At 43.7% G+C, this 12,613-nt stretch overlaps 1 protein-coding gene across 1 annotated transcript; it reads right to left on the bottom strand.

Annotated features, from left to right (window-relative positions):
- Positions 1 to 5,820: 5,820 nt before the first annotated feature.
- Positions 5,821 to 9,599, bottom strand: LOC135383824 (cholinesterase 1-like). The gene is made up of 3 exons (XM_064613139.1): positions 9,328 to 9,599; positions 7,027 to 8,542; positions 5,821 to 6,034 (listed from the first exon to the last, which is right to left on the bottom strand). The coding sequence occupies exons 1-3, from the start codon at positions 9,365 to 9,367 to the stop codon at positions 5,842 to 5,844; spliced, it is 1,749 nt and encodes a 582-aa protein (XP_064469209.1). The 5' UTR covers positions 9,368 to 9,599; the 3' UTR covers positions 5,821 to 5,841.
- Between the last annotated feature and the right edge of the window lie 3,014 nt (positions 9,600 to 12,613).

Here is a 12,613-nt window from a genome sequence, read left to right as displayed (position 1 = left end):
AACACCGTAGTTGTTAAACGAAGGAATTGGTGAGAGGTTGTACTGGCAACAACATCTGCTGTGCCTCTGTGAATTTTGTCGCAGTTCACGTTTCATGTAACGTCCCTAAACATCCAACTTAGTTTTCGAATGAAACCCGGCCGCTTCCATTTAAAGATGACGAAGTGGGTGTTGTCTTGCTTTTGTTGACGAAGATGTTGCGCCAGCTCGCGGAGACTCGACCTGGGGTCACGGTTTTGACGTAGCGTGCGCAAGGGAAGCGCACCGTCCTGCGTTCGAGAAACGTTGAAACGGAAGCGAAAAAGTTGAGTTGAGCGATAAGTTGAAACAGCGAATTGTGTTGTTACTGTGTGTTCGTCAGTTGGAAGAAGGTGTGGTTTGCTGGATAAAGGGCTCGTCGTTGTCGGCCTCACAGAGGTGGGCAACGTCACGACTGACGCCCTGGGGGAATGTTTGTCCTAGGCCGTCTTCTTAGGGAACTGTGCGGACATATGTCTGAAAGCTCTGAGGAAAACCCAGGAAAAAAGCCTGACAAAGTGTGGTGTATTCGGGCAAGAGCAGGAGATGAAGCCAACGAAGCGTTAGACACAGCAGTCCACTGGGACAGCTGCTCTACGTGGTGTCAGTGAGATTCTCTGCTGAAGTGCTGACCATGTGTTGGACGAGGTCAATTCTTGAGTATGAAATTAAGTTGTACTTATTGCGCGGTAATTTTGAATTGAGACATCACCCTTATAATAGGACATACTTTTATAACAACGCTGGCATGACGTCTTCATCACTTCGTTCTTCGTGCATACACAACGAGGCGAAGTAGGACATCATGGACGACATTTTGTATGCTACAAAGACGTATTTGTTGTGCAGTGTCAACCAATGTTGCGGGATTTGAAATCCGGGGATTTGATTTGAATCCGGATTTAAATCCATCAAAGGGCTCGTGAATTTGATTTGGGATTTGATTTACGGGGAAAACTATGGGAGGATTTGGAATTGGATTGAATCACATTTTTGACATTATTTGGATTTGGATTGAATCACAATTTTGGCAGATTTGGATTGAATCACGTTTTTTCCGACGGAATTGGATGTGTTTTTGGTCAAGCTCCTTAAAGCAAATGGTTGGATTTTGACTGCTGCGAAATTTGACGTTGCCGGGTAGGCAGATTCTTTGTCAGTCGTATCTGAGGCCGTCTCTCTAATTACGCTTTTACAAGACATTTGGCTGAATTGCATTTGACATATGTTTACACATGACGCAATGCAATTCTTAATGAGGAGAAGGTTTAAAAAATGTTTGGATTTGGTATGGCTTACCTCGCATCCCGCCGTCTCGGTTCCCGATGTCCCGACGAAAGGTCTGTCTGTCAGACAGACCACCTCTGAGGCCTATAGACATCTTTCCTTCCGAGCACTAAGAGTACGTTATGCAATACTCTCACACATAATCACATGGGCAGTTCGACGTCTAACTCACAACGGTATCACAGCTTTGCTTTGAAGATATAACTTTTCTGTGTGTGACACGGAGGTCAAGCGAAAGATTCTCTTTTGTCTCGGCAATGTACTTTGTGCTGTACATATACATCCACGTCCCTCTTGGGAAGGGGAAGCACCTCGGTTTCGGGAGCATGCACGAGGCGATCTGTCGTCCTAAAGGGTATACGGGTAAACCGTTGAGACCCCTACCAGGCAGGATAGAAGACCCGTGCCGAAAGCCATAGCGGGAGAGGGCACGTAAAATATGAACTCTTTATGAGATTGAAGCAATAATGCTTCCACTTTGGCAGCCTTGAAAATACATGGACATAAACTACCACTTTTGGCCACACAGAGTCGCTTTCGTTTCAATAACACGTACGCGGAGTAGGGCCGCTTTTTGGCGCGCTCATCGCCAGTGTGCACCTTTTGAAGGAGATTTTTTTTTATTTATTTTTTTTTCAGCAAAGTAAAGGTCTAACATCGGGCCATGTCATGGCAAAATATAAATATAAATGTAATCAAAAGGGGCCTTTTCGAGAAACGGCCGCGCCGAATTCTTTTTTTTTTTTCTCGAAAGGTACCCAACTTCATGCTTGTTTCAGAAGGGCCTTGCCGATAGCACACGAACGCGAGATATACCAAATGAAAGAGCATTGAAGTCTGAGTAAAGGGATGCCAAGTATAACAACGAGCTACGTCTACAGCTAAAGAAATTACGCTGTTAAGTTGGAACAAGATTGCGCGATAGAGCATGTTCGCCATTTTGTATATCACAAAGCGTTGCACATGCGCGCTAAAATTTGCGCTTAGCCTGCTGGCTTGGGTGTACACTAAAGCATTAAAATTTTTCGCAAGAATATCTTTTAAAACTCAGGAGATATGCGCGTGCAAAAACGACAAAACTGAAACGCTCGAATTCGTTGCCGGATTTTCTCGATTTTTGTGCACAAAAACTACTGTATTCGGTAGAAATCATTCGTTCTACTGCTGTTTCTCATCATATGGGCTGAGCTTCTAAATATACATAAAAAAATGAAAATCCAGGAGGGATGTCGATGGGACTTTTCTGCCAGATCTGACTTGAAATCGGCCAACTACAGGTTTTCCCGCCCATTTTAGTCCAATTGCCATCTGAATTAGTCCAGGTGCCACCTCAAATAATCCAGGCGCCACTCAGTTTAATCCGGGTGCCATCTGAAATAATCCAGATGCTATTCAGTTTAGTCCGGGTGCCATCTGAATTCCATGGTGTTTTTAAGCACTATAACCATGTATTCACACGAGGGACACACCCGTGGAATATTCTACAGACATGTAGTGGCAGGAAAAGTAAAAAGCTGCTGATGGGACTGAAGTTCTGCTGCGTCTTATGTTGAGCATTCGCACGGCGCCGAGATATCTGGAGTTGGCGAGCAGAAGTACACCATTCGTCATGTCGTCTGCTACGGTATATCTTGTGACCGATCTGCAGGATATCCACCGCGGTTAGCAGAGCGCGAAAAGGCATGATGCACATTGCAGACGACACCATTGGTCCTGTCATTTGCTACGGAATATGTTATGACTCAGCCGCAGGATATTCCCTGGCATGATGCACATCATGCATCTGGGTCACAATACTGGCTCACTGGGGAATGTCCTGCAGACCAGTCACAAGATATCCTGTAGAAGACGACAGCACAATGGTGTCGTTTGCCATACTCCGGCTTCAACTCCTATGTCAGCGTCGTGGGAATGCTCAACATAAGACACGACAGAACTTCAGTCCCATCAGCGGTTCTTTCTTTACTTTTCCTTCCTCTAGAATATTCTGCGGCGATGTCCCTCGTGTGAATACACGGTTATAGTGATTAAAAACGCTATGGATTAATTCAGATGACACACGGATTACATTGAATAGCACCTGGATTATTTCAGATTGCACGCGGATTAAACTGAATGGCGCCTGGATTATTTCAGGTGGCACTTGGACTAAAATGGGCGGGAAAACCTGTAGTATTTGAATTACGCCAGAAAATATTTTTGTCATGGACCGCTGTTGGCACAGACACGTTGAAATCTGTATTCTGGGCACGTTCTGCATGTAGTGAACCACCGCGCCAGGAAAAAGCTCTAGTGTCATAATCTTGCCTTGACACTTCATTTGGTGTCCTCAGGCAGGAGCACAGAAGAAAGGACAAACACACAGTCCTGCTGCTGGCTAACCTTTTCAGTGACTTCCTTGTGCTCGCGTTACATACTGGAAGATTACTGGAATTCGCGTTTTGCATGTCCTGTAGGTGGCGCATCTAAACTCCAACATGGCGGACGTATCCAGGTTGTCGCTTAGTTTCGATTTTAAGATTTCTGAACTGCAATGTCGATTCTCGATGCGTTGAAGGCGAACAACTATTAAACGCTGCTCATAGTATACCTCTGGCAGGTGTAACCGAGTTGTCCAAAGAGAAGGCTATAGTTGTCGCGTATTATTTGCGAAGTTCAGGCGTGTTTGGTCAACCACACTTCGTGAAGGTGCATTTCACGTTTACCGGTTGCGATGCCAAAATAGCAAGCAGCGAGTGTCCATGCGCTGCAGGAATGTCCGAGACATGCAAGCACACGACAGCTGTGCTGATGATCTCTTACAGATAAGATCCTCGAAGATCTTCGAAGATAGTAGCGCGTGTACGAATGTAGTTTAGAATTTACAGGTTAATGTCGCCCCTCTGTCACTGGTGCGCATGTTTTTGGGAAACCTTAAGGTAACTTCATTTAAATGCACAGTTACAAAACTGACTTTTGGTATACGTTTTCACGCTATCCCTTGCGCCCACATCACAGGCTTGCCTAGTGGTACTGTTAATTACATAGTCTTTGTATAAATGATGACCGAGAAAGAAAAAATAAAGTCTGAAGTCTGAAAGTCTTTCTTACACATGGCTACTCAAGTTTGAAACAAACTTGTTCTGTTTTGCCTATACTAGGTTTTGCTTAGTCCTGACGTGAGTTGCACAGAAGAGTGCTTCAGAATAAAAGGAAAAGAAAGAGCGGTCATCAGATATGTGTGCAGTACCGCTCCCACACACACAGAGGTATTGCTGATGTAGCAGGTTTGCTGATTTTAAGTTGTTCAATCCATCGCTTCCGACGATGCGTCAAAGTAGGCGGTGTTCCATGTGTGGAAAGAAGAAAACGCGGAAAGACAAACTGGCTGTCCCCTCACCGCGCAGAGTCGCATTATGGCACAGAGAAGTCGTTTGGTTTAGTTCGGTGATGGTTGTCTGCACTGTTTCCTTCATCCGTGATTTCAACAGCAAAATACAAGTGCAGCTCAGTGACCCATGCGAAAAGGAGCAACTTCTCCGCAAGTGAACGCTAGGTCGGCCATGAGAACCTGGATCGGCTAGTACCGAGTTTCACCCCTGTGCGGCGTCGATTTGGCATAGGGAGCCTAGGGGGAGTCTTTGCCAGCTTTTGTATTGCCTACTTTAGGATGGGACGAGACAACTTAGGAAATAATTATTATGTAGCACTGACAAATCCCGACGAACTTAGAACGTAACGTAATGACACGGTAGTATTGAGGGACCGTCCTTGTGCTTTGACTCGTTCCGCTTCGTCTTAGAGGGTGGCGTTTTATGCCCTTTGTTGCTTTTGCGCCAATAAACCCCAACCATCATCATCATTAGAGGGTGGCTTCACATTTCATTGACTCATTCCACCCTTGCTTTACGAGTGGCCTCAGACTTGTCAGGTATTTATCTGACTTTTTGCAAATCCTATCCGCCAACACTCACATTCGTTGTGCAGCCTTAGGCTTATTAGACGGAGTTTTGCGGGCAGTAGAAGGTTGTTTCCCTGCACACCTAGAAATACAGTGAACCCTCGTTATTATGACCGTGGTCGTTCCGGAAAATATTGGTCATAATGCGGAATTGTCATATTAACGGGGAGGATTTGCAGAGGTTTCACTAAATTGTTCCCCATAGGAGTATGGTCGTAAAGCGCGTATGTCAGATTATCGGAGGTCATATTAACGAGGGTTCAGTACTTAGTGAATGGTAAAATACCTCTGGAAGTAACTTGTACTAATTCCCGAAGTTGCTCCCCGAGAATTTTATTTTTTCGGGAGTCAGGGTCGAGAAAAAGATTAACGCAATTCTTAATTCTGCGGCGAAGCCTACAGAAACGTGCGGTTTATTGGTCTTGTCATTTGTCTTGGGCGGTCCTGACCTGAAGGGCACGTTGGCGAATGCTCGGCGTTTAATGGAGCGATAGCTAGCGAGGACGGCGTGCGTGCGTCCCGTGCGTGCGCCGCAGCACAGGTGCTTCCAGAAACTGAGGATGGCATCACCGACATACTAAATCATAAAATTTATTTCATGTCATCAGAGGAACTTGAGGCACAGCTGTAGCTAATCGGACGTGGTACGGCACGATGTACTTCCTCAGGAGGGAACACGTGTTTCTCTTCGGCGGTCTCACAGGTTGTATCTGGTTGCTCAAGTGGATGCAATTTTTGGAGGTCTTCGTCCTCGGTGGCCAGGACACTCCGTCGATATCACCAATAGTGCTGCGAACATTAGACCCACAGTAAAGTATCCCTGCGGACTAAAAACCTATATAGGGTCGTTATGGCCGTTCTTGGGCACAAATAAAACATTATTATTGTTGTTGTTATTATTAAATACCAATGGGTACCAATAAAACATTATTATTATTATTATTATTATTATTATTATTATTATTATTATTATTATTATTATTATTATTATTATTATTATTATTATTATTATCGGTTTAGGCAGGCCTGTGTTATGTATACATTCTTTATGCTGCACTAAAAACTCAATACTCAAAATACTCATACCCAATTTCATTTCATGTTTATTCCCACCAACGATGTGTGGGGGCGCAGACATAAAGCTGTAAAGTATTTTGTATTATAAGTCTATACCTCGCCCAAAGCGTGGGCAGGCAAAATATTAACTCCGTCAGTGAACATTACGCGCGACCACGAATTTCTTAAGGAAACCGCAAAGAGCTCCATAGAGTAGGGTGACATCGCCTGAAGCTCTGGCGTCTGTCTCCTAGCAACAGCGCGCATCTCCGCTCTCCGACCCAAGTTGGAAGCTGTGGTGGTTGGACGGACTTCATAAAGGAGCAAGTTCTGCAGACGAGTGTGTACCCCTTGACGTCATACTTCTCACAATTAAAATTTAATTTTACGATACTTCCGCTACGCACAGAGAAACGATACTTTGGGAGCATACATTATATACGTGAGACACGGAGATTACGATCACGTAAATTCGGTAGTATGCTGAAGCCATGAGATCTAGAAGCGGTACTTCAAGAAGATAGATTTTGGTTGCTTCATTGTGGCAGTTGTAAAACGTGCCCATTTCAGTGCTTTCAGACTACTTCAAACATTGAGCTTATTCGATTCCCTAAAGCTTTTTCTTTTTGCATTGGGGCGCACTTCGCGTTGTCCGATCCAGTTAATCAACGCCATAGTAGAATGTCCTGATCAGCATGGACACAATCTTTTGTATTAGTACGTACCCATTTTTTATGAAACTGCTCCACATCCTTATCAAGCGGCTGCTGTAATCCTTGTCGTTTACAGATGTCAGTTCTGGTTTGTCGAAGACGTAGCCCCACACGAAGGGGAAATCATCGAAATGTGTGGTTCCCATCCAAGAAGGCCAGAAGGTGCCTTTTTCTGGCTTGTAGCCGTACGAGTAGCAATAGACGCTGGAGTTATGCTGAGAAACAAAGTCTGAAAAGTACAAGGTTGGGCAACGCATGGCTACATCCCCAACGGCTTCCGCCAGGGTGTCGACAACATCCCTCGGCTGTGAACCATCCTTTGTGCTACGCAAGAACTGTGTCAACAGATCTCCAGGTGTTTCCCACAAAGTGTAATTCATCAAGAATTGGATGATCACAGCATGCTGAGCATTGCTCATCTCGAATGGATCACGCACTCCAATAGCTTGATAAAGTTTCTGGAGGAAATAAGTTCCTTCTTGATCAGTTGTGCCGATCAAGAGGTCTATTGGCTCCATGCTGCCATTGTGCATGACGACCAGAGGATCTTCTGGCAATAGGTCGTCACCTGATATGGGAACGAAAGACGACGATTTTAGTCCTAGTATACTGCTGGCCTCTCGAAGCAAGGCCTTCGCAGGTTGTTTACGAAGGCACGCTACTGCAGAAGACATCCCAAGCGCTGATGACCCACAGAGCCTGCTGGCAATTTTTATGACTTTATCTGGACCAGTGATCTTGTTTTCATCGGCCTTGTAGAACGGTGTACCACTCTGCATGATGGCTCGCTTGAACAAATGTCGTGTGAGGGGCGATATGATGTGGTACCCAACGGATATGGCTCCGGCGCTCTGTCCCATCAAAACAACTCTCTCTGGATCGCCTCCGAACTGCCGAATGTTATCGTGCACCCAGAGCAGGGCTAATCGCTGATCCCATATACCTTGGTTTCCCGGCGCGTCTTTCGTTCCCGTGTACAAAAAACCAAAGATGTTGAGTCTGTAGTTTGGAACCACAACTACAACATCGCCCATCGACGAGAAGTGACGTCCATCATAGATGGGAAGGTTGTTGCCGCCATTTTGAAACGAACCACCATAGAAGAAGACAACAACCGCTCTAGGTGGCTCTTCCAAGTCTAGGCTTGGTGTCCACAGGTTGAGGTGCAGGCAATCCTCGTCGAAACTTGACACGTTCACGTGCTCTGTGTTGAAAGTATACGGGAACTGGGGACACTCGGCCCTCAGCGTGTCTGCCTTGAAAACGCCTTGGTACGCAGCTTTGGGCAGTGGGTACAGGAATCGACGATGTCTTGTCGGTGGCTCGGCATATGATATCCCGTAAAAGGCATGCACGTATCTGCCATTTGACGTTACGCGAATTCCTTGGACCTTTCCCGCCGTCGTCTGCACAACGGGCAATCCTGATTCGTCCACGTAGTTCGCACTCTTGTGATTCTTCTTTACGTTGGTGGTTAAGAGAACGATGCTGGCCAGTCCGACTATTAGGACACTGTTGATTCCTATAACTGAGATTGAAAAGCAGCAATGAGACCATTCTGAGGGACAAACTCCTATCAGAACTATAAGCTCGTATTTGATTACTGAAAGGTTTTGTGCTGTTTTCTCTTCTGAATATTTTGCAGCTTTCATGTCAAAGACAGAGTCTCCAAGGCGTTACTTTCCTGAAAAACGTTTTCCTTCAAATTGTGGTTTTGCTATGTGCACAAATGGTTAATGGACTGCGAAAGCAGAGAATGGCACATTAAAAAAATAATAATAATAATAAGACCGATAGCATTGATCAGGACCACGCGTGGATGCCCTTGTGTTTCAAACTGGAGACAGTTCCAGATTATTTGCCCGGGTGTTCAATGTACTGAGTGTGAACAAAATCTGGAACTGATGTATAGGAGGTCTTTTTTCTTGCCGACAAGACGTCCACCATGCAAAGCAGCTTTGAGGACAATGAGCTTCCTCAACTGGGGCAGTAAGACTTGGCAAGGTGCCTTTAAAGAGTCACTAATGTGTCACTGAAAAGCCTCTTAGATCGGGGTCTTCACAGGGACCTAGACATGCAATGATTGAAGTTCTATCTGTCCTATAGTGTCTGAGTAGAATAACTTCGCAGCTAAATCTGGACGATATAATTAGAAGACCGCAATTAAATCGTAAGCCGATCGTTATTGCAGCTGTCCCATACGATGTCAGTCACGCACAACACGCTATGGTTTTCATGCGCTCCTCAGCTCGTTCACTGAAACGTGTAACGGCACCTGAGGAGCAAAAACGTTGTCAAAATGCGAGTGCTTACTTTGAAGGCAGCGGCAGGCGGTTCTCATCTGAATGCTCATCGGTACTGTTGTTGTTGTTATGTCGCCGAGTCCCCTATTTCAACTCATGGCACGTGAAAGGCGATGTAATAGGGCTTACATTTAGAAGCGAGCTGTAGAGTCGGAATACTGCACATTCACTGCCGCTGAATGAGCCGTATATGTGGCAAACTGTAACACCTTCGAGTGATGTGCAAGATATTTTCGGCACGAATTGGTGATGTACCGTTTGTATAAAAAATCTATGTCGAGCGTTGACGCGGCTACTGAAAAGAAGACGAAAACTATCTCCGCGTTCCTCTCATTCCCACGTGATTATTACGCGCCCTTCGGGTCGCATACATTGCGGTCTAAGGCAAAGGCCCATTCCCCGGATTCGCCCAATACAGCTGATGTGTGGATAACGCATGACAGGACCTCCACATCCCGAACAGCATGCCGCCATATAGGCCTGCAGACCGTTCGATCCACGTCAAAATATGAGGCTATATGTGCATTTGTCTTCCCCGTTTTCTGCGTTCAGTGTGTATTTCTTTTAAACCTAAAATCTAAATCTAAGGTTCGTTGGGCAAGAAGCCACGTATAATACAAGCTCCATTCAGCGTGGTTTAGGATTAAAGCATAATAATGTAAGCATTTAAATCATTGGTTCGTGGTGTCCCTTAGCTTTGCTGTGTTTTTCTTTCTTTTTTTTTTTCTTCTGTAATTATTTACTTCTGGAAACCACCACCGAAAGGTAAAAGAAAAATGAACTGATGTATGCATATTTATCACTTGCTGTCCTTGGCTTACAGAGGGTCGCATATTCATATGTGAGACCAGCAAAGTTCTTTCGGTCACGATATCACATTTGGTATTGAATTGCTCACTAAAGGTTAAAGGTGCCTAAATTGGGACATTTCTCTTTCAGTTTCTGTTGTGCCCGCAATAAGGTAGGTAGATCGTGGCAGTATTAGCATAAGTAAAGATTAGAGGGAATGCATTATATATTATATTGCATATTATATAGTATATATTAACTTCTAGTGTCCGAGTGGAGAGCCTAATCTGGAAGCGAAATGTCTGGGAAGGCAAAAGCAGAAGTGATGGTAGCGTTCGTCGACATCGTCGTCTAACATAACAGAAATACGTAAAATAAACATAGAAAACCGCGTGGAAATGAAATTTTAATTTCAACATGACCAAGTGGTTTAGGAATTTGCGAAAGCAAAAAAAAAAAAAAAAGCGAAAAGCGAAAGCGTCGCCCCTTGGAAGGAGGCAACAGCTCAGGTTATACAATGCAGCAAGCATGCAAGCAAGCAAGTAAGCTTGTTGCAGCAGGCATGTTGGTTAGTGATCATCATGTTACAAGCACAACTCGGACAATGTCAAAGAGGCGCTTGCAGCGCTGTGTTGTCATTCCCACAAAATAATTAAAAGTATCGTGTTACGTGCTATAGGAGGTTGCTAACCTGCGTAACGGACAAGATGGCAAGTGTTTATGGGAACAACTAATTCCTGCGAATAGTAAACGGAATTCCTGTTTCAATACTGATGTTAAATTAGCAGTCCTATAGCACTGAGCATGCTTATTAACATTAAAGTGGTGCTCACAGGCCACCAGAAACAAAATTTATGAAACAGAAGCTAACAATCGACATACATCTTTGAGTAGCAGAGATGAGTATCCCAATGCACGGCACATTAAAACGTTATTTTACGGCAGAAGAAAGCGCCCCTCCAATACAAGGTACAGACAAAGTTACAGTTACTCCATTTTGAGAGTATTTAGCTGATTAATTAGTCCAAGAGTAAATAATTATAGTAACTTAGTTACTTCTAGGGAGTTACTTGACAGGCTTGTTATCGAGCAAGTGGATATGTTCAGCTCTTGTACTGTAGCGTGTGAGACAGCAATAGTTGAGAAGCTTGATCTTACAACGCTGTATTTTGTCTTTAATCTTATTATATACTGTACTTCGTGTTGCTTGACTTCAGGACCGCTCTCTCCATTCTGTAGCTCATAATGCACAGTCGCAGAGAATTCAACGATATCAAAGTAGTCGATTTCTGCAAATACAAATGTCTGCGCATGATGCAATAAAAACAAACACACAGTTTTTATCAATGGCTAACCTCACATAAGATACGAAGCTTTGAACCAGATTCAATGGTGCCATCCAAGGGTGAGAACTTCAAATGGCACACAAAGTATAACTTATCAGATGGCCACGACTACTAATTGAATTCTTTGTCACATCACCATCACTAAATGCATTTGGCCTTTTTGCAGATATATGTGCGCCGTCAAACAGGAATTTGAAAATGTTATTTTGGTGAACACTAGTGGAGGTATGATATGAGAGAACGATATAAACGCGAGAATGAATTAAAACGAATGGATATTGTGTGTGAAAATGCTGTTATGTCTTTGAATGTGGAGATGGAAAGTGGAGATGTGTGTTCATACTGCAGGGGCTCAAGGGGGTCTACTGCAGGGGATCAAGCTCGCTAGAGCTTTTGGTCCCTGCTTCCGCCACAGTGTGTGGAAAATAAATTATATATATATATATATATATATATATATATATATAGGTCGAGAAAAATAGAAAATCAAACGGTCATGAAGTTTTACAGTTGTGGAAGGAAAAAGACGCGGACAACGGTTTTTGGGGCAGTTATGAGCACTATAGTTTATTTATTATCTATTAAATAAACTAGTGCTCCTAACTCCCGTAAAATCTGTTGTCCGCGTCTTTTTCCTTCCACAACAATATATATATATATATATATGTACTCATATATATACTGAAACGTTGGGTTCGTCATCTGCTCTTAAAAATGTGAGGTATTCATTCTTACAAGACGTGTCTGCGTGGACCGCCAATGCTAAATAAGTGTCGCTTCAATCGCACTTTCTTTTAACTCTGCTTTTCTTTCTTTTTTTTCATAAATTTATTTTCCACTTCACAGTTTGTTTTGAACGTGTTCCGGCTTATATTCCACGGAAAAGGTTTTCCCACATGCATGAGAGCGCATACACGCAGCAAATTCTGCACGGACTGTCAACCCGGACGCGATGAATCATGCACGCCGCAGGAAATGGCATCATATGACAATTCAAGTGCGACGCACTGATTTATTAATCGCAATATGTATATAACGTAATATATATATATATATATATATATATATATATATATATATATATATATGGTGCTTATTTTCGACATATCAAAACATAGCCAAATAACGAAGCAAGTTTGGCAAAAAGCAGGAGAGAAAAAA

This window comes from Ornithodoros turicata, chromosome 2 (genome assembly GCF_037126465.1).
Source record: "Ornithodoros turicata isolate Travis chromosome 2, ASM3712646v1, whole genome shotgun sequence".
Taxonomy (NCBI): domain Eukaryota; kingdom Metazoa; phylum Arthropoda; class Arachnida; order Ixodida; family Argasidae; genus Ornithodoros; species Ornithodoros turicata.
This window is presented reverse-complemented; position numbering and strand designations above follow the sequence as displayed.

What these genes read in the sequence shown, in the direction of transcription:
- LOC135383824 (XM_064613139.1), bottom strand. Translation starts at nt 9,367, where the DNA reads ATGAGCATTCAGATGAGAACCGCCTGCCGCTGCCTTCAAA. An exon ending in CGCCTGCCGCTGCCTTCAAA is followed by an intron (nt 8,543 to 9,327) that starts GTAAGCACTCGC and finishes TTTCAATCTCAG; the next exon opens with TTATAGGAATCAACAGTGTC. An exon ending in AGCAGTTTCATAAAAAATGG is followed by an intron (nt 6,035 to 7,026) that starts GTACGTACTAAT and finishes TAATGTTCGCAG; the next exon opens with CACTATTGGTGATATCGACG.